At 43.3% G+C, this 27191-nt stretch overlaps 1 protein-coding gene across 4 annotated transcripts in view; it reads left to right on the top strand.

The window, feature by feature from the left end:
• Nucleotides 1–11611: 11611 nt before the first annotated feature.
• The window catches only part of DCC (DCC netrin 1 receptor), a 983595-nt gene continuing 968015 nt past the window's right edge, over nt 11612–27191 (top strand). For all 4 annotated transcript variants that reach the window (XM_080683404.1, XM_080683403.1, XM_080683405.1 and 1 more), the window contains exon 1: nt 11612–11807. In XM_080683404.1, the coding sequence (XP_080539530.1) occupies nt 11717–11807 (91 nt within the window). In that variant the 5' untranslated portion in view covers nt 11612–11716. The remainder of the gene's footprint in view (nt 11808–27191) is intronic.

Here is a 27191-nt window from a genome sequence, read left to right as displayed (position 1 = left end):
TGGGTTTATTTCTTTAAGCACCTGTTATATGCCAGTCATTATATCACTGCTGGGAATATAATGACGAGCACAAACCTATATCTTCATCTTGCTCACAGTCTAGTGTGAAAGATAGACATTAATCAACATTAACTATAAAATCACCACTGCGGTAAGTGCAGTGAAGGAGAGGGACATGGGTATGAGTGGTTGCAATAGGGGAATTTGATCTTCTCAGCTATGGTTTTTCTGAGAAAGTAATGATTAAATTGACATCTGAGGGATGAGTAAGCAGTAACAAGCAAAAGTGATGGGGTGAAGAAAATAATTCAAGAATGCAAACGAATCTCCTGACTCCTTGACTATCTGACTTAAAATTGTATTCCTTCTCTGGCACCCTCTACAGTGGTTCTCAACCTTTCAAATGACCCTTTAATACAGTTCCTCATGTTGTGGTGACCCCCAATCATAAAATTATCTTCATTGCTACTTCATAACTGTAATTTTGCTATTGTTATGAATCGTAATGTAAATACCTGTGTTTTCTGATGGTCTTAGGCGACCCTGCTAGTGGTTCTCAACCTGTGACCCACAGGTTGAGAACCGCTGCTGTAGAGGCTAAGACCATCGGAAAACAGAAATATTTACATTACGATTCATTAACAGTAGCAAAATTACAGTTATGAAGTAGCAACGAAAATAATTTTATGGGCCCTGACCGGTTTGGCTCAGTGGATAGAGCGTCAGCCTGTGGACTCAAGGGTACCAGGTTCAATTCCAGTCAAGGGCATGTACCCTGGTTGCGGGCACATCCTCAGTAGGAGGCAGCTGACTGATGTTTCTCTCTCATCGATGTTTCTAACTCTCTCTACCTCTCCCTTCCTCTCTGTAAAAAATGAATAAAATATATTTAAAAATAATAATAATTTTATGGTTGGGGGTCACCACAACATGAGGAACTGTATTAAAGGGTCGCGGCATTAGAATGGTTGAGAACCACTGCTCTATGAGATTGGTAGCCAGGAAAGGCTTTCCTGAGAAAGTGAATTGTGAGGAAAGACCTGAAGAGGTTGGAGAGAAATCCTCCCGATATGTGGGAAGGAATGTGCAAAGGCCCCGAGGGCGTAGGGTGCCCCATGTGTCAGGAACAGCAGGAGGCCAGTGGCGAGAGCAGTAGAATAACTGAATGGACTTCCTGGAGGCAAGGTCAAACAGTGAAGGAGAGGAGAGCACCGGTCCTTTGGGTCTTTAAATTTGAGTTTTGAGCAAGATGAAATTGAATTTGAATGAGATGAATCAAATGTAGAATCCTGAGAAGGTTTTGAACAGAGTGACTTGTCCTGATTTATATTGAAAAGAAACAGTCCGGCTGTGTTAGGAAGAGATTGTATAGAATAAAAGCGGGAAGTTCAGCGATGCTCGGAGTATATTTCTATCTCTTTTACAGAGAAGAAATGGAGGCTCAGAAATGTTAACCCAACAAAAGTCATGTAATGCCTGGAGTTGACTTGAAGTTTAGCTGATCCTTAAGTCCATGCTCTTTCTACCAGGCTATAGCATATGTTTGTGTGTGTGTGTGTGTGTGTGTGTGTGTGTGTGTGTGTGTGTGTGAGCATTAGGAACCAGGATGGATGTTCCTCAACTTCTTTCAACTCCCAGCCTCCAGATGAGCACAGGGAGGGCAGAGCCGGCTGCATCTCAATAATCGTCGTTCCTAGTTAGCTTCAGGAACATGAGTCATTTGTTCTATGGGGTGGGGGGCATATTAATTAGAAAAGTAGAATTGTACAATCCTGGAAATTTGGATTTTTTTTTCACTGAAAATGTCACAGTATCAGGTTTTAAATAGTCTTTTCTGCAGCATCATTGTAAGGCCTCTGCCTTTGTTCATTGTATAGATGTACTATCTTCAGATAACCCATCTCCTATTGTTATTTTTTAAAATTGTAAACTGCCCAACTGGCATGGCTCAGTTGTTGAGTGTTGACCTATGAACCAGGAAGTCAGGGGTTTGATTCCAGTCAGGGCACATGCCTGGGTTGTTGGCTTGTTCAATCCCCAGTGTGGGATATGCAGGAACCAGCTGATCAATGATTCTCTCTCATCATTGATGTTTCTATCTCTCTCTCCTTCTTCATTCATCTCTGAAATCAATAAAAAATTGTAAACCTAAGAAAATATTTGCATCATGGAATTTTTCCATTCCCTTTAGGGAGGAGGCTAAATATTCCAAGGTAAATATCGTAAAACCTGCTTCCTGCTGACGAGAGTTGATCTTTCATTTGTGGAGACATCAATTTAACCTCCAATGTTGCATTGGCCTTTTAGTTGTAAATAACTTAAAACAATGCCTAAAAATGATATTCTTTATAATTTGTGAAATAAGCATGAAACTATGCAAAGTACTAATTAGGCAGATTTGGAGATGTGTGTTCATGACGAAAGGCAGTGTGTGTAGAAGCTGATGTGCCTATATTTTCACATGTTAAAGAAAATAATCAGTAAGCAAATATTTGTCCTTCGCCCTGTGGAACACTGGGTCTTTTCATTGATTTGATGGTGATGATGATTTTGTAATGTTCTCTATTGGCCTTTCTCCTATAGGAGCTTGTGCGTATAATTTCTCCCCCGTTTTCTTACCTGTTACTTTCCATGGCTAGTAGAGAGCTCAGTCTTTCTTGGTAGGCTTTTCAAGTTTCCCTTTCCTCCTTTACCATGGTGCCTTAAAAAAATGAACTTTTCTTTTTTTCTTACGAGTTCTCAGAGCTGTGGACTTCAGAGAGCCCACATTATATAAGGGGGGAAAAAACACATCACAAGCTTTCTCCTGGATGAAGGCCAGCAGTCGGGCCTTCTGCAATACTTCACATGGTGGAGCCAGAGACAGGAAATTATTCAATTAAACCTCAGTTCACCACTGTAGCAACAGCCAGGCTATTTCTGCAGCAGTCTTACTAGCCTAGAAGGAGAATAGAGTTATACCAAAGTACCGATTTTCAAGAGTATTCAACTGCAAAAATGACACTCTTCTACTTGCAAAAGAACTTGCTTTTCCTATTTTCTAAGATAGGAGGAAAGCTTCTTAACCATTTTGGAAACCAATAAGGCTTTTTCCTGCATTGCCATAGGTTATTATAGAACAAATGACTCATGTTCCTGAAGCTAACTAGGAATGACGATTATTGAGATGGAGCCGGCTCTGCCCTCCCTGTGCTCATCTGGAGGCTGGGAGTATTGGTTGAAAGACGTTGAGGAACATCCATCCTGGTTCCTAATGCTCAGATGTTGTAGCCATGACAAGCATTTTGAGACATCTCCCAGAGCCCAGGCTCATCTCCCACACCATTATCAGGACTTATTCAAGGCACTCCTCTTGAGTTCTGTGGCTAGCATTTTAGTTTTCTCTCGTACAAGAGGTAACTAAAGATACAGTCCACACCCGAGGAAGGATTGCTTTCTGCAGAGAAGAGATGGTGCCATGCCTCTCTGAGGAGCTGGTTCTTAAAGCAGTCTTACTTCCTTGTATGGAGCTGGGGGCAGCACACACAGCGAGGGCACCCAGCATCCATGAAGCTGGGCCTTCTCGGGTTTGTGCTCTTGTACTTCTTACCTGGGTGACATTGGGTGGGCAGCTTTGACTCTCTTAGCTTCAGGATCCTCATCTGTGAGTGGCAAGAATAATACTTCACAAAGTTCTTAGGAGGTTTAAATGAAATTACATATCTAAAGTGGCACATTGTAGGCATATAAATGGGGGCTGTATGCTCCCCTTCTATTCCACATGAAATTCAGTCTCTTCCCAGAGTGGTAACAAGGCACACATTCTCATTCCTTCTTGGTCCACAGACATGACCATAGAAAGCCGTTTTCTTGGTGTGTCTATTCAGTTCATTTGGACCATTTGTAATTGTTTCCAAAGTGTTAAATATATATTAAAATATATTATCTAGTGTGATTTATAATATTAACGTAAAATTAAGATAAAATGTTAACACAATCTATATATATATAAAGCCAGTGTCTGTGATGACTGTGACGACCAAAAGACTGGTCACCATGAGGTGCATTGAGCACCTCTCACTCTCTCCCTGACCCCATCCTGTGAGCGGGGTAGGGCAGGACTGGGGACTGGCAAGCAGGCTGAACAGCTGACCTCTTGATCCCTGCCCCGGCCTGCAGGCTCCAATGGATCAGCGATGGTGAACAGGGAAATCGGGGTGGGTGGCGGGAGAACCAGGCTTGCTGTCAGGCTGTTGGAATCACCAGCTCATCCCTGGTTGCTTGGGGGCTCAGGCCTGTGAGAAAGCAGGCACCGGCGACTTCACCTCCATGCCGATACACCAGGCCAGCCACTGATGGAATGCACTACCCGCTCAGGGCTGCTCACCCCGGGGCGGGTAGGTCACAGCACGCATCACAGCTTCCATCAGCGCCTCAAGCCCCAGCGGCAGCAGCAGTGGCAGCAGCAGCGGCAGCAGCGGCAGCAGCGGCAGCAGCGCCTACATGAGTGGGCCTGATCAGGCAAGATGTTTCATTTGCAGCTAGCTTGGCACACACGCATGAATGAATGGAGGAGAAGTTGCTGGTGCCTGCTTTCCCACAGGCCTGAGCCCCCGAGCAGCCGGAGATGAGCTGGTGATCCCAATGACTTGACAGCCCTATGGTGAAGGTGGCGGAGGCCTGGGGACTGGCGAACACGCAGAAGATGGCCCTGATCACAGGAGGCTAGGCCCTAGGGATCCTACCCACATGATTTCGTGCGCTGGACTTCTAGTACTAAATATATAAAGGGCATGTGCTGGGGGGTGAGAGTGGCTGGGGAGAGGTCAATGGGGGGAAAAGGAGACCATTGTAATACTTTAAACAATAAGGAATTTAAATTAAATAAATTATATATATACATACACACATATACACATACAGGGAGTCCTCGGGTTACGTTGGACTCGATTACGTCGTTTTGTGGTTACGTCGGCATCTCCCATTTACAGTATTTATAAAAAAAGTTCTGTCATTTTGACGTATGTACATATGTGCTTTATGTTTTTTATTATGTATTTACCACAAGTAAAGGTCAGGAATTGTTATCTTTCTTTTAAATTTTTTTTTTTACTGTTTCACTTCATTACTGCTGTGTATGTGCTCCATGTGAGTGACGTAGGTGCTTATGTAGGTGGGTTCTGACTTACAGTGAAAATCTAGTTATGTCATGCCGTAGGAACGGATCTCCGACGTAACCCGAGGACTGCCTATATATAAAATATATATATTTACTGGGGCTCATACTAACTTAAAATTCTAAACTCAGTGGGAGACACGCACATTTCTGGGATTATAAAGGAAGAAGAAGTAATTTAAAAATAAGGAGGGAGTCATGCGATTTTGGATTAAAGTCTCTGAAGAGGGACTACCAGGAGGTGCTGCTAGGTGCAGAGTCCAGTGGTGTTTACCAACCTGGCTTGGGTACTCTGTCCATCCCGTCTAAGATGCTGTAACATGATGGGTTTTTCAGTGGATGCATCCACAGTCTTCTCCTATCAAGCTTAAAGTCAATTAAAATGCTCTTTTTTTTTTCATACTCAGTTGAAGTAAAAAGCCTTCATTCCAATTATTTATTTGTAGAATTAGGAGTTTTTGGGGTGAAGGGGTGGAGAGTTAGTAAATGCAGTCCTTTACAAGTAATCTGGTTCATTTTTTAGATTAATTTCATTGTCGCATCCTGCTGAGATCTTTTGAATTTTGAGTTTGTCCACAAATATATTAGTTATCCCTTCTAGTTTTATGTTATCGGCTAACTTGTTAAGCCTGTTAATATCTCTATGCTAGGTATCAATTTAAATACAACAACATTTGCTTTGAGGGCAAAGGGAAGCAGAGCCCTATGGTAAGTCACAGGAGGACAATTTTCAAAGTAACATTAATTGGCACTGACCAATTAATACAATACCATAGTAATAATTACTATGGAATTACCACACCATATCATTGTTTATGTCATATTTTAACTTATTTACAACAATATCATGAGTACTTTGTAAAATGCTTCACTAAAATTCAGACATGATCTATCTGTGATATTTAGCAGCTGTTTCTTCAATCTGCACTAATTTCTTCTAAGTGAACCCATGCTGATTCCCACTGATTTTACACCTTTTCCTAAGTATTTATAAATCACATATTTAATTATTAATTTTCATATACTGCCTGGAATTGATTTCATGCTTACTTGCCTATAATTAGAAATAACTGTAGCCCTTCCATTTTTTTTTCATGTAAATCAAAGACACGCCTATTTTTAGGCATAAATATCTCTCCTATTTTTAAAAAATTAAAAAATGAAGTGATTCAGCCATCTTTTTACAAGTAATCTTGGCACTCTGGAAAATATTTGGGTGTTTTTAGAGCATAAGCCCTCTAGGACTTTCTCATGATTCGGGTTTTTTCTCGTCCTACACCCCTATTCAGGTAACCCCCTCTTATCAGGCACTGGGCCATAAAAGTGCCTGTCCTTTTTGTCTAGACTGGAGTCTGCCCAAAAGTAAGAACTCTTTCTTGTCCTTCCTTTGAGCCACTAAGTTATCATACAATACAGTAAGCATTGGGAAAGGTTTGCTGACTAAACATAAAAGCAAAGTCATTCCCTCATTGTCATATCATCACACACCCAGAGTTAGACTTCTGATGACCTCTGCCATTCAAACACTCAGATGCAAAGCTGGAACTAGATAAAAGCCATAGATCTCATGGTGGGAAAGTGTACTTAGTGAAGTCAACTTTGTTTTCAATTTGTCTATTAGGATCCTATATGCTGTAAAAGGCAGACACCCTCCTTAACCTGGATGAAATCATGAAAGAACAGGATACACCTGTGCGAAGTTTCCTGCCACTGTATCATAAGGATCCTCTTCCGTCTAATCTCCAGTAACATGTTCCTCATTTCCTTGTAAGCCTTCCCAAACACCACCTTTAAGTTCATCTTTCTACCAATGGTCTATCCAAGGCAATTTTTTTCCTATTAGGTTACTTAACATTCTCCCACCCGCTGCCCTTTGCTCAACTCCTATGCCACCCATACATTTTACAGTTTTGTTTTGTTTTATTTTGTTTTGTTTGTTTTTACAGCAGCACCTCTACCCATGGTACCAAAATCTGTGCTAGCTTCCTAGTACTCCTATTTTAAAAACTACCAGAAATTCAGTAGTTTAAAATAGTACAAGTTTACCATCTTACAGTTGTGGATATATTTTTAAAATGGTTTTACAGAGTTAGAATTGTTAGGGCTATATTCCTTCTCTAGGCTCCAGGAGAAAATCTCTTTGCCCCTTCTCTAGCTTTCAGAGGCCACCTCCACTACTTGGCCCATGATCCCTTCCAATGGTGGCATCACTCTGCCTTGACTCCTGCTTTCATCATCATATCTCCTTTTCTGACCCTGACTTTCTGCCTCCCACTTCCATTTTTCTAAGAACCCTTGTGATGACATTAGAATGACCCAGGATAATCTCTTATTGATTATTTTTAATTTTATCACATCTGCAAATCCATTTTTCCATATGAGGTAAACATATCCACAGGTTCCAGCGATGATGCTGTGCACATTTTTGGAGAGGAGGGAAGGGAGGTTATTCTGCCTACCAGGGGTTCTTCATAGGAACCTGATGAATCCTTCATAGGGAGGTGATGAAAGCTCCAAGATTTCTTCTAAATTAGTACCTTCATTGAAGCTCATGTGCATCCACAACCCAGAGGGAAAAGAGGCTTCTTCTAGAAGTACCCCTATGGGAGACAGAAAGCTTCTCATTTCTAGAAGCCCTAGAAAATGTCTTCTTTGGTCTGATTAGATCTGAATTTATCACCATGATCAAAAAGATAGGCTACTCCGCATGATTAAAAGGACTCAGAGTCTACTTCTTCAACACTGTAGTTGAGAATATAGAGGATACCCTCAGAGCAGAATGTGAGACCGGTTACCAAAACAAGGGAGAGTGGAATCTGTGCAAACAAACAAACAAACAAAAAACTAACAGATAAATGTCAACTGAAATACACCCCTTCAACCCATGACTGCAAATTAGCCAAGGGCAGTGACCATATCTTATTTATAGTTGTGTATTCTGTGTCGATATCACATTGCCCAGATGTCTAATATAATAATTGGCTTTCTTAAATAAATGACTGAATGGTGAATTATTCATTGCCATCTTTATATTACTTGATTTCAATGTAGTCAAATTCATAGTCTAACTTACACCATTTGACTAGATTTTATTGTTTTTGCAAATAAACTTCTAACAGGTGTCATAGAAAATATATTTTAAAGTCAGATCATGATATTGGGAGAGAAATAGAAATAGACTAAGATAATCTATTTTCTGAATTAAGATAGGATAAGAAAAGCAGTTCCATAATGGGGATCCTCAAAGGAATTACATACTTTTAATTTGACTTATACTCTTAGGCTAATCTCAGAAAATCAATAGTCCTGTTGACACCCTCCCCAAACACAAACAGGCACACCTAACTTAGGGTACATGTAGTTTGAAGAAATAATAAGTATTGATTAATTTGCTTTCACAAATCAAAAGTGTGTCTGAGTATTTGCATACTTTGTTATCAGATTAAAGCCCACAAGGGGACTCAAAGCACCAAATGTCATAAAGACTATGTGATGAGCATTAATTATAATAAACTACTTCCTATGGCTCCCATTTCTCTCCTCTTAGTATTTGATCCTTTGGTTTCCTTTTATCCTGATAAGGAGATTAGGTGGGAAGTGGACCTGACACTTCTGAGAAGAGCGATGAGGAGGTGCTATGTCTCTCAAATACAAATTGCCATTCTGTGGACCAGAGAATATTGAAACTGTTCCCAAGAGAAAGCTCCAAAATCAATCTGGAGCCACCTCCCCAAGCAGAAGGAGAGTGCACTAGGGTAGTGAGAACAGAGAACTGTCAGAAGTGAGCTGTGGAAACAAACGAGTCTCTGAGAGGAAGAGAAGTTGAGGACCTTTTGTAGAAGCTCATTGTTTAGGAGGCAGATGGCCTGAACTACTCAGGAGTCAAGGACTATAGTCAAGAGTAACTTAATCATTAGTCGTACTGTGTTAGACTGAGCGGTGTCCATTAAAAGGGATTCAAACAGCATGGACCATTTTTGTTCCCACCTTCCCACGCTTTGTGGACACCTTTTGATGAGAGGAACAGAGGATTTGATGACTCTCTTGGGAAGAGATTGCAACGCTTCCCTCATACTATACCTTTTAAACCAGTCGTTCTTTCCCTCATTTGGTAGGGAAATGCATGAACTCATTTTGCAAATTGAGTGAAAGCTAAAGAGTCCCTCCCCAGCAAAAACAGCATTGCACGGAGGTCAGTCCTTTTTCATCACATCTCAGCTTCTTCATGAACTTCCTGAAGTTTGTCAGCGGGGCCTCCCAGAAAGATCTACAGATCCACTTAGGAACCCTTTCTCTAGACCACCAGCCTGCACCTCCAGGGACCTCATCCTCAGCTCAGAGATACTCTGAGAATGTGAGAAATTTGGGGATCACCAAAGAGTTCCATTCCATATTAAAGGTCCCCTCCATCTTAGCTACTTCAGGAGGTTTTTGATTTGGGGATCACAGGTGCTTCTTATTTTTAACTTTTCCAAGATGGAAAGGGACACACATGGCTGAGAATCTAGAAACAACTGTTCAGTTCTAACATCATGGGACGTTTCCTACCTAGTGGTGATTCCATCCTCCATTTTTCATGCTACTTCCCTCCTTATTCTGAGATAGCTAGTTGCATTTTCTTCTCTCAGAAACGGATCGATTTGAGAGAGTGACAAGAACGTGTGGGGAAGAGAGAGAAAGAAATAGACAGTGTAATACAGTGAGGAATGGAGAGAGCCTGCCGCTGAACAGCTCCTTAAAAAGACAGACCTTTTTACCAGGGTGGCGCTTCCATTCATCATCCTTCCTGGCCAAATTTATTTGTTTGCAAGTTCACTTATTCAGCAAAAACGTATTGGCATGTGCGGTATTTTATTCCAAACCCTGCGCTAGATCTGTGAGGGTGCAAAGAAGAATGGCATACAGCCTCTCCTTTCAGGGGAGCTTGAGGTCCTGCAATGGAGATAAAATATTCCAAGGAAGTCAGCTTAAAACTGTTTTCTGAAAGGCCTTCACTGTTCACGCTTCCTAAATTGCCTGCTGTGTGTGTGTGTGTGTGTGTGTGTGTGTGTGTGTGTGTGAGAGAGAGAGAGAGAGAGAGAGAGAGAGAGAGAGAGAGAGAGAGAGAGATTTCATGTTCCAGGGACTGCAGAAGTGCCTCTTGCTCTCCCATAGCACCTCCTCATTACATGAACCATCATATTTATCATTATATTTTATAATGATTCATTTATGCCTTTCTCCCAACAGATCACAAACCCCTTGAGGAGAGAGGCTGAGTCTTATTAGACCTCATCTCTCTATTTCCTGGGAGCTAACAGGGAACCTGGAAGAGAGAAGTGCTTTACAAAAATGTTGCATGGAGCACTGCATCATGTCCAGAAAAGAGAGGACCCAGACGAGGGTCTTGCAAAAAGTGGACCCTCGCTGTTAGGTCAGGAGACAGCGGCCTGGCTTTGGTCCCTGTGTTTTTGAACTTCCGTTTCCCACCTGTCCTAGAAGGGAGTGGGGATCAGGCGATTCTTTCCAGCTGAGAAATCCTACCTCCAATAATGCCGAGGGCAAGAAGGAGGGGAAGCCCTGGCCATCTGATTCTGCTTAAGCACCCACCTAGGCTTCCCACTCAAACACAGCTGCCCAGTGTCCAAAGAGAGAGTTGCAAAACCCTGAGACGCTCAGGATATTCGCCAGCTCCATTGACAAAAGTGACTTCCCAGGCTTTGCCCACAGAGGGCATCCCTGCTCATTGATATGTAGACCAGGCGAATGCAGCTGGCTGGAAGGACCGCTCTTTTTTCTCCTTCGCCGCCGTCATCTCTCTGCCCCCACCCCCCTTTGCGTGGAATCTTTGCCGGATCCACTGGGTTTCCCTCCGGTCTCCACATTTTCCCTTCCAGCCCTCCGCTCCTCCGGATCAATGGAGAGTACGGCTCCAACTCCCTGCTCGCACACCGCTGGCGGACACCCCGGTAACAAGTGAGAGCGCTTCTCCCGGCAGCTCCCCGCCTCTCCTTCCTCGGTCCCCTCGGCTCCCGGAGGAAAAAGCGAACAGCATCCTCCCCAGCTCCCGCGAGGATTTTTCTCTCCAACTTTACCCCGCGGAGGACAGGGAACCAGCCTCCAGCCTTTCACACGCCGCCCGCCCGGCCTTAGGATTGCTCTCCTCCGGCTCCTGGGGTCCCTCCTGGATATTCTGCGTGTTGGTGACGCGGGAGCCCCGCGGAGAGCTGCGCTCCGTCCTCCGGCTCCCTCGGGCTCCCTGAGTTAGTTTTCTGGGGTGCTACCGGGTCTCCGGCTCCCTCGGACTTTTTTGCTGGATGGAACTTTTCGCTGCCTCTCTTTGCCGCTGACCTGTCAGGGGGTCCAGGAAAAAAGGCTTCGGAAGCAGAAGAGGCGCCCGCCGGGGAGGTGGGGAGAGAGGTGGAGGAAGAGGACGGGGAGGAGGAGGAGGAGGAGGAGGAGGAGGAAGCCAAAGGGGCGCTGCGGGCAGGAGTGTGTGCATGTGTGCATGCGTGTGTGAGTGCATGTGTGTGAGAACCGCCGCTGCCCAGGACCCCCGGCCCCGAAGGTGTTGGCTGAAATATGGAGAATAGCCTTGGATGTGCCTGGGTGCCCAAGCTGGCTTTTGTACTCCTCGGAGCTACCCTGCTCAGCGCGCCTCTCCAAGTCACCGGTAAGAGCGTCTTTCCTTTCTTCTCCTCGCGGCCCTCACCCCGTGGCCCCCCCCTTTCCCTTGCCTTCTCCTTTGCATTTGGCCGTAGCAGAATTGGGGCAGAAGGGGGAAGAGCAAGATGTTCGGGGTTGCTCTCTCTTCCCCCCGCCCCCCCCCCATAAAAGACTGGGGAGACTTTTGTTGTTGTTTTTGTTTCGCTTGGGGGCGGAGGTTGTGGGCTGCTGGGGAGAGGGGCGCCCCATCGCTGTTTTTAAATCTGATCTTCTGGATTCAGTGCTTTTTGCAAATACTTGCCTTGGTTTGGAGAGCTGGCCAGCCGGGGCAGGGAAGAGGCGGGTGATGGGGATGTCGCTGAAAAGCTCCGGGTGGGAGTCTTAAAGCCTCGGAGACCCCCGGAAACCCGGGAGGAGGGGGACTGGGGCAGCAGGGCCCAGCGGAGCGGGTCGCCCAGGGGGCTTTGAGGGGGTCTGCGCGGATTGTGGGTGGTGGGCTGAGCCGTTTGTGGTTCTGTGCGCCTCCGTTTGGTGATGGAGAATCAAGAAAGGGAAGGCTCCTGCGTTTGGTGCCTCCGAGGAGGGGACCCTGGTGCCTGCAAGAGGCGCGGAGTTGCTAGGAGGAAGGAGGCGTGTTTTATGTTTTTGAAGGTGGATTTAGTGTCCCAGCGAAGTCCCCGCTATCTCCAGGACACTTCCAAACTCGGATGATTGCTATTCGGGGAACCAGCCCCTTGGCGCTGGCGCGTGGCAAGCGCAGTTTCTAATTGAAAATGGCAAAACTGTTTGGGGACTGGATTGGGAGATAGCAGGAGAAAGAGGGGTCCGAGGGATGCTCGGGGCTGCTGCAGACTCCCAGTCCCGAGCTGGGGCTTCAAGGCCACAAAGAATTTTTAAAAGAGCAAAAGAACGTATTCTATGTCCACTCGTTTTGCTGGGCCTCACCACCGGTGCAGATGGGCACTGAGGTACAGGGGGCGGGCCTGGCGGGGAAGGAGTGGGGAAGAGCCGGCTGAGGATTCAAATCCCTTGGAAACGACCTTTCCCCAAATTGGGGGTGGGGGCGGGGAGGAGAGCGGCTGGCAGGAGCCAGGCGTTGGAGTAGGAGCGTCCCAACCTGCGCCCAGGAAACTGAAGGGGATGGCCAAGCACCAGTCCCTGCCAAGCACCCGGCTGCCCTGAGCCTGGAGCTGCGCTTTCTTGTTTCTGCTCGAGGCCCAGGGTTGCGAATGCGGGCGGAGAAGGAGCCTCTGAGGCTGGGGACTCAAGACAGGGGAGCCGAGCCCCTTGGAGGCTCCCTAATCCTGGGGCGGCCACACAGGAGCAGCGGGGTCTGACCATCCACACCTACCCTTACTCCTCTCCTTCCTGCGATCAGATCCGGAGAGCAGCGAGCTTGCTTGTGCGTGTGCTGTGCGTGTGCGTATGTTTTGTGTGTGTGTGTGTGTGTGTGTGTGTGTGCTCACGCTCAGTGCGCCTACTGAGTCCCAGCTGCCAGCAGCCTGCTAGACTCCATCTCTCCCTCTGGGCTCCTCTCTCCCAGAGCTTTGTCCTCAGCAATTACTCCTTGGGAAGGTGGGTGGGGTGGGGGTCATCCCTGAAGTGATAAGTGGGTGTTTAAAATCAAATCCCCTCCTCAGCACCAGCAGACACTAGATGCTGCGGAGAACAGGACCCTCCTCCAGCCCAGGAGACCGACTTGCGCTTTCTTGGGCAGTTTGGGAGACCGCCAAGGAGGGGAGGGGAAGCTCCGAGGGGGCAGCCCTGGCTCCCTGGAAAGTCTGCCAGGCTTGGCCTGAAATGACTGGCTGACAATATCGCACTAGACAAGGTGTGCAAGAACCGACAATGATGTTGTGTCATTTACCCTAAAATATTTTAAAGCAATTTCCCCAGTGACTGTCTGGAGAAGGGTGGAGTTCAATAAATGGAGACATTTATATATGCTTTACTAATATCTAAATCAGTTAAACACCCCTCTTCTCACGGAAGTTCCTTGTCTAGAGAGTTAAGGCCATATATAACTGCTTTGTTTTCATTTCTTCTGCAGCAGGCATGCCTGTGTTTGAAAAGGTTGACACAACTCTACATACATGCCTGTGGATCAGCTTGTGGATCTAAGTCGTTAAGCCTGTGTATACTTCTAACCCCCTTCCTGTTATTTGCAAATGAATTGTGACGTAGTTTGCACAGGTCCCAGGAAAGTGAAGGGTTGCAGTTTTGAGATACTGTTAATTCAAATCGCTCTGGTCTTTTGCTCATTTATCTGCTTCCCCGCTTTTTCTTAGTAACTACCTCCCCTCTTCCAGTCCCTGGCAGGGAATGGGTGCTGAAGAAAGCAGAGGTCCCTCTCGGAAAGGGCCAGTAGGAGGTGCCCTTACTAAGGCCCAGTGTCTACTCGCAGGGGAATTCCCATTCAGCGAGGTGTTTTAAAGACTTTGCTGGTGGGTAACAAAGGATTGTGGAGACTAGCAGTCACTCTGGGTATTTTCCCATTTCCCCCATCATGTCGGAAGCTGCTGTCCATGGTTATGAAACTGTCATGGCCTCACAAATGGCACTCCTGAACTGTGTCAGACTTGATGCTGGGGGGTGGGGGGGCAGGGGATGGTGGCTTTTTAGCTGGCTGTTGTAAGGTGCCATCTTCTCATGTATATCACTTGAGCAACAAACAAAGACACTGAGTCCCAGGGTCTCAGATGAAATGGAAGTTTTAGATGTGAGATGTTACTGAAGGAAACAGCAGGTATACATGTGAATGAATTAATTCTTCATGCATACGTTTGCATTACATTCTATTGGGGGAAAAAAGCTATGAGAGTGTATGTAGCCCAGACATGGTGACATGAGGCTTGCTGCCTTCCCTATCCCCTTCTCACTCCCCCAAACTGGATCAGATGCCCCCCACCTGGGCTTGCTGTTGTGGGGAGCATGGCAGGACCTGGGGCTCCCGGGCAGGCTGGCTGTCCACTCCTTTGTGAGTGCCGCGGCATAAATCACCAGCCGCCTGTCCAGCATCCATTTCCCACACAGCGGCAGTTGCCCTCTGCATTACGAAGCATGGGAAACAGTCACCACATGTGTTGTATGTGAATGTATTAGGCTTAGCACGTTTGCTTTAATGCTCTTAAGAGCTGGGCTGGCTTGAGCTGCCCATAGGCATTTTTTTTCTGGGGAGAGATTTACAGCTTCTCAGCATGTGTGACTTACATTTATTCTCCGGCAAGTGAGCCTCTCAGCAAACTTCCTTCCTGTTTCCACTGAAGAGGAAGAGCTTTGCCCAAGTCTGCATTCCCCAGGGAAGCCCTGCTGGAACTTTCTCCCAGAGCACAGGTGTTTGCAGGCTAGAGGGTGCTTTTCTCAGCCAATGGGAAGTTTGGCAAGAGGCTGGGGAGGTGATTTGGGGGTAGGAGAAGTTATTTTTACTTGTTTCTGGAGAGAGAAGGGATCCCTAGTGCTCCAAGGGAATTCCAACACTCTAGTTATCCTCAAAACCATGCTTAAGGAAAGGAAACACTTCTCTCTGTCTGGCCTCCCTTTCTTCTTTGATGCTCCCAGTAGGCTGAGAGTCTTCAAAGGCATGTGATTTGCTCCTGGAGTGTTTCTGCTGCATGCAGTGGGGTCATCTGGGACGGGCTCCATCTCCCTCCTTTGGAAACAAGCCCCTTAAACCCCACCCCCACCATCACCACCCACGCACACACTTATCCGTAGGTGGTGTTGCATGTTTACAGGCAGTGCTGAAGTTTCTGAACAGAGTATTTCTTTCCATAGAAGACTGAGCCCTAAGGTTACATTTTAAAGCAAAGACTCTGGAGAATTTGCCATCCTAAACTTTACAGATGAAACTTCTTTTTTAATATATATATATTATTTCAGAGAGGAAGGGAGAGGGAGAGAGATACAGAAACATCAATGATGAGAGAGAATCATTGACCGGCTGCCCCCTGCGTGCCCCACACTGGGGATGGAGCCTGCAACTTGTGCATGTGCCTTGACCAGGAATCGAACCGTGACCTTCTGGTTCATAGGTGGATGCTCAATCACTGAGCTACGCCAGCCTGGCCAGGTGAACCAGGCAGAATTACTTGATGAGAATAGACTGCAATTGTTTTAGGCATTTTCATTAGAGAGGATTTCCACACACACACACCATGCCAGCTCCCCAGATGTGTGACTTTGGGGTGAGTTAAGGGAGTGCCCTTTACATGGAGACTCCTGGAAATGACTGGGATTTCACCAGTGAGGGAGCCCTTCTTGGCTGGCAATAGGTCTCCCCACTTTATGCAGCTATGGCCTGTACGCTCTCAGAACTGGCACCCCATTAGGAAGGCATTGCTCTGTTTTGGATTTGTTCCACAGCTACCAGCTCCAAAGATAAATTTTTGATTATCTCCCTCAGATGATAATCTCTTAGATGAACTGTATTATGTAAATTTCGGGAAGTCTTCCTTTTGCCCGAGTGAAAAGAATAATGACATGAGCCCACTGAGGATTACTTGATTAATTAGCTAACGACAAAAAGTCACTTGGTTCTGGAAGCGTGCTGCAATCCCGAAAGAGAAGTGATGAACACTATGCACATTTCCAATTCATACAATGGAAACGTGGAGTTGTCCTTTTTTTTCCTTCATGGTTTTATTTATTTATTTATTTCATTATGATGATTCAGAGGATTGGAGAGCTCCCTGAATGGTCACAGCAGTTATATACCTTCGTGACTCATAGCCTGGGATCTTAGTAACTCTTGATTAAAACACACTGAATTAACTACCAACACGATGCCCAGTGAATTGTTCTGCAGGCTTCCGCGGGCTGCTTGCTTCTCTCCAGCATGTCTCTCCAGCAGTGCAGCTCTCATCTCTGAACTGTCTGGCATCAATGCTGCCTCCCTTGCAACAGCCCAGGGAAGCCTTCCTCACTGTGACTCCAGGGCCCTGACCCACAGGCATGGGTTGAACATGCTGTATGATGCTTTGTAACTTCATGGAGATTTGCCTTAAAAACAAATTTTCATATTATCATGAATGCCTTTTAGAGGAGAGTTAAGCTGGACTCGCAAGACAGCCAATTCATATTCTTACCATAGGAGACGCTACCTGGTGGCCTTGGGGCCAGTGTTGTTGACGTTCTGGAGCTCACGGGCATTATGAAGAGATATGAGCATGAGAGGTCAGTAGGTTATGCCAACGAGGCACAATGGTTCTTCAAGAGGCTGTTACCAGGTTGGAACTTCCATTTCCATCCAAGTTATTACTTTTCAGAGATCGTAGCTTTTCTTAGTGGCATTATAAATGCATGGCACTGACCCAAAGCATTTAGGATATTTTTCTTCCAAACAAGACCTCAAATAAAGCAAATAATAAGCTAGTCAATAAGAACGGAGGAACAATCCAGCTTCTTTTTCCTGTAGGCCAATTAAAAAAATGTGCAAGAAAAAAGTTACCTGTTACTTCTACCAAGTAGGTAACAGCAAAAATAAAATGCAAATCACTATGCACTTTTCTAAATTGCAGCACCCGGTAAATTAAAGCACAGCTTAGTACCACACCTTTGCTTCCTCCCGCACTGGAGTATTGTATGGATTCCTTATCTTATATTTCTTTGCGATAGCACTGCACTGACAAGTGGAAATATAGGACAGCTGGTTGATGATCAAAATTACTCCAGTGCTCTAAATTTCTTTGACAAATTTTAGCCTGAGATTAAAAAAACAAAATCAACAGGTCCCTTTAACTCAACTGTTCAGTAAATATGTTTCCCTTGGTGGTTTATAAATGGCTGAACTCTCTCTAATGGTATGCTTTTGAAATACATGATAACATGTATGATTTAATATCCCCCCTTTTATTGAGGGTCATTTGCCAATGGTAATACTAATACATGCTGCTTTTTATAAATAGTTCCAAACAATGGTATTATTCACAGCTTTCATTTCTTCAGGGGTGAGGGGGTTTGAGTTCAATCGGAAAACACACAGACCATTCCATATTTATGGATCATATTTTTTAAAGTCTCTTCTCTGCTAAATTTTGTGAGTCCAGTGCCTGTAGCATCCTTCTGATTTCATGATGTACTTTAGCTTAGTGTTATACAATTGAATTTTGTGGCTTCTGGCTTGCTCAGTCATTTCACAGTTGCAAGGGAAGAAGGCCCCTGATACCACTTGTGAATATGATGGTGGGACTAAACAGGGGGATGTATTGCAATTTGGGATTTCACCCTTGTACTTGGCTCATCCTTTAAAGATTGGTCCTTGCCAGAAATCTACTCTTGTGAGTATCTAGGACAAACGTATTCCACTGAATTAATTGAATCTTTACAATGGATCTCATGGACACAGCGACTCATTAGTGTTGTGATTTGGTGAGAGGGCGTATTGATGCCAACATTATTCTGGTATCTAAAACATTCTGAAATGTGCTTTTACATTTTTATAAGAGAAAAACAGAGTTGAACAGTTAATATAACTATTATTTACCCAAGTCAATTTTTTAGTAACTAAAGTTTCTTCTTAAACACCAGCAATTTTAGATTTTACTAATTTTCCATAGTCTTTAAAAATATTTATCCAGCCTGGCCTGCATGGCTCAGTCATTGAGTGTTGACTCATGAACCAAGAGATCACGGTTTGATTCCCGGTCAGGGCACATGCCTGGGTTGCAGGCTAGATCCCCAGTGGAGGGGCGTGCAGGGTGGCGTGCAGGAGGCAGCCAATCAATGATTCTCTTTCACCGTTGATGTTTCTATCTCTCTCTCCCTCTCCCTTCCTCTCTGAAATCAATAAAAATATATTTTAAAATATTTATCCACTCACTTAGCTGCCTTTTAATTGCATAAACCTGAGTTAACCTGTCCTTAATAGACCAAAGGCATTGCTGTGGCTCAGTTATTTATTAAATTATCAGATATTATAGGACAATTTCTGAAGCTATTACATTAAAAAGGACTGTTTATTTTTTTTTGCTCTATTGCCATGAGCTGCTGCTTTTGTTTTTTTAAGATTTTTATTTCTGATGTATAAAAGGCTTGTTATCCACTGGCCTGTGTCCTGCTCCAGCTTCTCCTTGTTGTCAGACTGACAAAGCAGTCCTTCCGTTTTCTGTTTTTGATTTTCTGAGAACTAAGAGACTGGGCTTTGCTGAAATTGTGTCTAAAGTAAAAGAGGAGATTTTAAATCAGGACCCATGTTCCTCACTAGAGGAAATATTATTTTTAAATAATTGATTTGTAGCATTACTGAAATCTGACACTACTTTTTTTAATGTGTAACATATTTTCATTTGTTAAATGATGGTGTGGACCAGATGACTTTACTTATATTACTAGTTTCAACATTACATGATTTATTTAAATTATGAACTATATACTAGACCTACAGTGTTTGGCATGATTAATAATGATAACATTGATGACTACAATAACAACAATTATAATGAAACAAATATCCAAGTACCCACCAGCAATTTTATTAATTTTGTGTTAATTTGCCCTTTGTCTTTTTTATAGTTTTGCCATACACATATGCATCTTTAGCATATTCTTTGCTTTGTCTATACTTGACCATTATAAAATGAATATATATTTTTCTCTGATTTGCATTTTTGCCAAACATGAAATATTTGCTATTTATCTATGAGGATGCACATTGCTGCATTTCAGTCCTTTTCTCTGCTGTCTAATATTTCATGATGTTACTTAGTCATACTTTACCCAATCAACCATTAATAGAGTTTTGGGACCTTGATATTTTGCTATTGTCAGCAATGCTACTATCAATACTCTTGAACGTGTCCTCCAGAACAACTTCACCACCTTGTTTAGCGTACATATGTGTGAGTGGAATTGCTGAGTGATAGAAACCATATCTCTACCTTTAGGAGGCAGCAACAAATATTCTTACCAGGAGAAAGTTCCCTTTGTTCCCTGTCTTCCCCAATACTTGGTGTTGTCTTATATTTAACGTTCTCTCATTTGGCAAATATAAATTAGTACCTCACTGTGGTTTTAATTTGCCTTTCCCTGATTGCTAATAAGGTTGAGCACTTTTTTCCATAACTTTATTGGCCTTTTGTGATTTCAGCAAGCTAATTCTATGATTCTTTTTCTCCAACTGAGCAGCCATTTATTTTGAGGCATCAATGTTATGAGTAGTTGTTCTGTTTTTCCTACTTATCAACCTTCTGCCTTTAGGCATAGATGTTATTAGTACCTTACTTTTAGGAGGTTGTCTCCTGATATTGTATTGTGCTTATTTTAGGACAGACTTTCCTTAAGCATCTTTCCAGAATGTACACTTATTTTAAGTTAGAAAAGAGCTCCTTGTTTACTGTAAGATTATTGAATACCTATAGCAACCCTTACCTTGTCAGTATCCTGCTTAATTAGGTTTATTATGTCTTTGTAGCATATTACCTACAGGGAAGCAAGTTGCTGGGGCGCCAGGCTTAATTTGAGGAACATTAAAAATCCCCTTAATGTCATGGTACTAAAAGATGACTCAATCATAGAGTTATAATGGTAGATGCTAAGTCTGAGTTAAAAATCCTAATCTGACCTTTTGAACTTGGCTATGTTTCCAATATGGTAAAACACCTATTGGATCATGGTTACATATGTGACTGTGGGTGCAAGCCAGCAACCATGTTGCACACCTCCCAGTTTTTGTTTGGGTTCAGAATTGTTTCCCCTATTCCTGTGTGACAGGCTAATGAAGGGCCCTGGATGAGACAAAGCACCAGATACGCCAGCAGTGGCTTCTGTCATGTGTCGACTCGTCATTAGAGATGTGAGACAAGGGTGAGGCATCTAAGCAAACCCCCTGCACCAGAGTCAGTCCTCAATCCATTGTTCCACGTCTTTTCTCAGCCTCATGGCATCCCAGGAGATTATAAATTAGAGAGAAAATCTGCAAAGCTTTCCCTTTCATGTCTAATGTCTGGGCAGAGCTGTTCCCTGCAGGACAATTTTTAGTTATTTTCTCTCTCTGGTTTGACACATCTCCAGGGATAGTTTGTTCAGTATTTCCCCTGGGAAACTTTGCAGCAGCATATCAGTTCTGGTTGTTAAAAATTTATTTTACAATTCACCTTAGACCGTCCTGTGATAAATGTTCTTCCTATTGCTCCTGTCTCCCAACTCTTGGCTCCTGTTTTCCGTCCTCATTGACACTTTGCCTTTCTGTGCTGAACTATGTTAGAAAATCTAGCCATAGGGCATTCTTGCTTCCCCTCTTAGTCTTTACTTAACAAGATTATAAATATCTAATTTATTCTTTTCTCAGACTCCTCCAGGAGCTTAATCATGTTTATTTTTCCTACCTGATCTCCTTCTAGTTTGTTAATATCTTTCTGGTAATCAAGGATCCCGAATTTAATGTGCTCTTCTCAGTGAGCTCTCCCAAATCATATATGGAAAATGTAGATTTGGTATAGTCTTTATCTTATTGTACAGTCATTCCTGGTGTCCATTTTGCCTCTCTTAAAATGTGTGTTCTTGCCTGGCCAGGCCAGTGTGGCTCAGTGGTTGAGCGTTGACCCATGAACCAGGAGGTCATGGTTCAATTCCTGGGTTGCGGGCTCAGTTCCCAATAGGAGTTGTGCAGGAGGCAGCCAATCAATGATTGTGTCTCATCATTGATGTTTCTATCTCTCTCTTCCTTCCTCTCTCTGAAGTCAATAGACATATTTTTTTTTTAATCGTGTTCTCTTTTTTCAGGTAGGACTATCAATGCCTAACAAAATCATTGAGGTATTATAAGGATCAAATAAGATCAATAATTTGATTCAAGATAATAGTTACTGAACATTTGCTATGGGTTACAAAGAATTAAATGAAAGGTCTAAATTTGTTTCTGTTGTCCAAGAACTTACTGGCAAGTCAAGGTGACAGGCACAGACATAGCTAAACAGGATACAAGGCAGAACAAAGTACTCATTAAATAAAAAGAAGCACATACAAAGTGGGGCCGACTCTGAAAAATATCAACTACAATGTTTATATATTAGATCATTAATATATTAATGTTAGCCAGATGCGCTGACAGAGCCAATTCATTCATCCTTGTATCCTTAGATTGGCCAAAACAAAACAACAACAAAAAGAAGAGAGTGTAAAGACTTGTCAATCATGATGACTCCAAGCCACGGGTATGGTACAAATTAGGATATCAGGGTTTTTCCTAGCAGATCTGGCAGCCTGTTGCTATAAATACATCCCTTGCCTTTCATGACCCTGTGCTCAGATGATGATGGATCTTTGAGCCTAGTGGGATGGAAATGCTAATCAATGAATATATTATTAAATCCATAATTTTAAATGAGATGAAGCTTTGAAGACAAGAAAGTATTGTAGGAGAATAACGCAGCAGATGAAAGAGGTTTCCCTGAGAAAGTTGTGATGGCATCTGAAGAACAAGTTAACCTAATTAGAGAGGAATTGCATGGGTGGAACAGGAAGAGAATGCTGGGTAAGAGAAGTGATAGCAAAGGCTCTGGAGTGGAGGAAGCATAGTGAATTCAAAGAGGATCAGTATATACAAGGCTATGAATATTACTAAGCATAACAGCGCAGCTGAGGCCTGAGAAGACCTTAGGTTCCTCTCTTACAGACAGTAGCTACTCATGCTCAGTGCAAGTCCTCCTTTATCTGCAGTTTTCTTTCTGTGGTTTCAGTTACCTGATGTCAATTGTGGCTCAGAAATATTAAATGGAAAATTCTGGAAATAAGTCATAAATTTAAAATTGCATGCCTGAAGGAATCTCATCCTGTCCTGCTCCATCCCACCTGGGACATGACTAATTTCTTTGTCCTTTGTGTCCACACCATGGATGCTCCCTGCTCCTTAGTCACTTAGTGGCTGTCTTGGTTGCCAAATTGATTGTCCTGGTGTCACAGTGCTTGTGTTCAAGTAACCCTTATTTTACTTAATAGTCCCAAAACACAAGAGTAGTGGTGCTGGCTATTCATACATGTCAAGGAGAAGCTATAAAGTGCTTGCCTTAACTGAAAAGGAATGTATGTATGGGGGGAAAACATAGCATATATAGGATTTGGTACTATCCATGATTTCAGGCATCCACTGGGGGTCTTGGATCATATCCCCTGGAGATAAGGGATAAATACTCTAAATATTGTTTGAATGAATTGAAATGAGTTCAAGACAAAGACATTTTTCTAATCTCAGAATCATTTAAATATTTAAGCAAATTGTCCCTGGTGGGGTAGCTCAGTTGGTTAGAGCATCATTCCTATGTGCCAAGGTTGTGGGTTCAATCCCTGGTCAGGGTACACACAGGAATCAGCCAATGAATGTATAAACAAGTGAAACAACAAACCAATCTCTCTCTCTCTCTCTCTCTCTCTCTCTCTCTCTCTCTCTCTCTCTCCTTCTCTTTCTAAAGTCAAAAAATAAATTTAAAACAAAAATTGAAGCAAATTACATAGGCAATCCTTGTCCTGATTCTTTTTAACTATCTGATGTGAATTCATGAATCTATCTATCCTATATGTGTAGAAATACCTCATGGGGTTGTGTGGTTACATAACAAATGTAACCCAGGCAAAGGGATTTTGGAAAGTATAAAGAGCTAGACAAATGAAAATGATTATTAGTAAACATGTGTACCAGGCTAATTCTTTGGGAGCTATCCGTGAGCAGAGAAAATAGGGCTTTATCTTTTCTATATACGGCTTGGCATGAGATTTTTCTTTTTCCTGTGACCTCCTTTAAAATGTGTACCTGAGCACTCTTGGTGAATGAAAAAGGAAAAATGAACCCAAGATTTAAAAATAGATTTTTCTGATAGTTTTCCCAATATGCTTCTTTCTTTCACATTTTCTCTCCATTACTATTTTTTAAATTTATGGATGAATGTTCTCTTAGGTTTAAGATACAGTTCATTTAGAAGTCATTGAGCTTGCAACTCTTGCTCTACCACTGTAAGTGGCCAAGGAGTCGGTTGTTTGGTCCTATGGTCTTTGGTCATGACAAGACAGGTGGCACAGCCCAGGGAGAAAAGCCTGTCAGCTAGTGGCTTTGACTTTGAGTTACCCATCTCCAAAATAGAGACAAAATAACATCTTTTTTCCTAACTGTAAATTGAAGATAAACTCACTCCAACCATGAGATATATAAAATACCTATTCCAATGCCTGGCATCTAATAAATGTTTCATGACTCCTAGCTATTTTCAGTGTTATCTTTATGTGGGCTGGATTTATACTGAGACGATATTTACAAATAGAAAATTTCACAGGCACAGGGAGGCCACTCTAGAACCCTGCTCAATTTCATTGTTGTAGTTGACGATTTTAAAGACTTAGAAATAAATAAGATAGTCAGACTCTACCAGCAATTTTGAAATCAAATCCATGCTTAGTTTCATTGGCTGTGGTTTAGCAGGCCATGGTCAGTGCCTTTCCTGGACTTAGAAGCTAACAGGTTTAGCTAAGTAAGACCTGACACAGTGCACTACTGATCAAACGTGGCACCATATAACACAGCCCCTGCAGATTCCTCATCCAAACTGACCTCCCCCATTAACTTCTCTCTGGTCAACGGCATCCATTTCCTACAGACCCACTCAGCACAAACACCTAGAAGCAAGTACTACCTTGGTTAATGGGTAGTGTTAGGTATAATTCATCTCATGGGTCTTCTCTCTGGAGGAAGGGCTGTCACCTTGATTGTGTATCAATGCCAAGCCCTACTTCATACAAATTAATTTAGATTCTCTGAGAGGATGCTCAGCAGGAGTATTTTTTAAGCCTTTACAGGTGATTCCAATGTGCAGCCAAGTTTGAGAACCTGCATCTGAGGGTCCATGGACCAGCAGTTTTGCATCACTTGCAATATTTTTAGAAATGCAGACTCATGCCACTCCCAGACATACTGAATTAGAATCCCAGACAACTGAGAGACATTGCCCTCGGGAACTGAACACCCATTGAGGGAAGTGACCCAGTTTCTGTTTTCTTCTAAAATCTAGTTAATGGGAAAATGCTCTTTCCGTACTAGTCCAGTCTTAGCTTGAACCTCTCTGAAGTGTGTTGGCTTGAGGAGCTGATCTTGATGGCAAACTATGCCAACATCAAAGTCTTCTCGTTTGTGGTTTAGTATATTTCTTGGAGGCCATGTCGTGTTTAATTTCCTTGAGTTTTAAAGCCCTTGAAAATGCTCTGAAAATGCTCTTTGAGTGTCTCATCTGCCTTTCCCCTTTTCTCATCAATGCTCAAGAAAAGCAGTCACATTTTAAAAAGGCCAGCTGGTTTTCATTCCAGATTTCCCCTTCCCTTTATCTCTTTTCATCCTTAAAAATACTCGGGCCCAGGGAAAAAGACAGTCACTTGAATGGACCACAGGAGCCCTGGGACCTTCTCTACCCTCCCACCCCTTCCTCTCAGGTATGATGCTAAAATCCCATACCTGCTCAAAGTGAAACCCCGATGGGCCACCAGGGGACCCCATGCTGAACCTCACCTTTTGATTGGGAATGGTCTTCAGAGCATGAAACAGAACAGGTGCTCATTTGTCTGGGAGCCTGTGGCAGGGGAGAAGGGGTGTCACTGAGGCTTTAGAAGACGAGTAAAGGTTTACCTGGTACAGACAGAAGCTCACTGCGAGGAGTTGGAGCTTTGACGCTGCACTGCCTGACGGAGGAAGGAGCGTAACCACGTGCTCCAGATCAGACTGTACAAGAGGACAACGTGGGGGCTCAGCTGTGCAGATTGGATCAACCTGAATGAAGATCACTAGCATTCTTCCTGGTGAGAGAAGTTTCTGCTTAGCTCCTGGACTGTAGGCCCTTTTCTGGTCCCAGAAGAAAATGAGGAGGGCTTTTGTGAAAGGTTACGTAAAGCTGCTGGTTTTTTCTCCCTAGAGTGAAATTATAGAAGGGCGAAACTGCCTCTCAGGAGAAAATGCATCTTATTCCCTATAGCATAGGAGAGAAAATGTGATCAACCCTCAAGAAAGAAACAAAGGAAAAGAGGCAGAACAAAGTCGCAGGCAGCGAGAGTGGGACATGCCAGAGGAAACAGGAGTGCAGAGAGCTTCAGTATTTGCCTGGCCCTTGTTTCTGCAGCGTTTATAGGGTGACCAGCGGTTCCTGTTTGCTGGGGACAGACCTTTCCCAGGAAGCAGAACTTTCAGGGTTAATGATAGCACCGCCCCAGGTATGCTGGAATGGTTGGTCTCCCCCGTTTAGGTCCCATGGAAGGGATGGGAGTGGGAAAAACACTGAAGCGTGTTCAGCAGGGCAGTGGTATTGTGGACAAATGCTGTTAGTCTGAAGAAGAATGACTGGGGGTGGCAGCAAGGCCTATTAAGTCCAGAGGAGATGAGTACCCATTTGGAGGTTTAGGGACAACTTGTACCTTGGCCATAAATCCATCCAAGTCATGGAGTCCTTACCGCTAAACCTGTGCAAAAGTAACACTTCATGTCTAAAACTAACTTTTTTTTTGCCAATTACGAGGCCAAAAAACTGTCAGAGATGGCGTATTTTCAATACGGGGATATCTTTTAGAGATGGTAGGATAATTTATTCATTTATTCATTTACTTATTCATTTATTTGATTTATTTAATTTGTTGTTTAAAGTACTACATATGTCTCCTTTTTCCCCCATCGACGTCTCCCTGGCCACTTTCACCCCCCAGGACAAGCCCCCATCACCCCAGGGTCCATGTCCGTTGTTTATGCTAATATGCATGCATATAAGTCCTTAGGTTCATCTCTTACCTCCCCCACTCTTGCCCCCATCCTCCCCTGCCTTCCCTGAGGTTTGACGGTCTGTTCTGTGTTTCTCTGTCTCTAGATCTATTTTTATTCATCAGTTTATGTTGTTCATTATATTCCACAAATGAGTGCAATTATGTGATATTTATCTTTCTCTGACTGGCTTATTTCAGTTAGTATAATGCTCTTCAGGTCCATCTGTGCTGTCGCCAATGGTAAAAGTTCCTTCTTTTTTATAGCAGCGAGGATAATATATTTATTGAAAAAGTCATGTCTAAAAGTCACATGTTTCCTTGTGCCTAGTATAATGCTGGATGAATATTAATTATTCAATAAATACCACTAGTCAATTGATTTCCATATAATTGTTATTCTCAAGTTTGCACAGAATGTCAAGTTGCTCTTATGCATAAGACATACAAAGTTTAGTTAAGGGTATGTTAAATTTGAGAGTACTCAGTTTTTAACCACAAGAAGTTTATTTTGTTCTCCTTTCTCCTCTTCTTTTTGCTTGATTTTGTCTTTACATGTCATTATCACTAATTTTACTGACAATATTCCAGAGTTCTTATGAAAAATCAAGGGAACCCTGCAAAAAGTAAAATGCAAATTTGTGAAGTCGATAGAATTTGCTATCTCTTTAAATTCTGT

The sequence above is a fragment of the Plecotus auritus genome (genome assembly GCF_963455305.1).
Source record: "Plecotus auritus genome assembly, chromosome: 8".
Classification (NCBI taxonomy): Eukaryota; Metazoa; Chordata; class Mammalia; order Chiroptera; family Vespertilionidae; genus Plecotus; species Plecotus auritus.
This window is presented reverse-complemented; position numbering and strand designations above follow the sequence as displayed.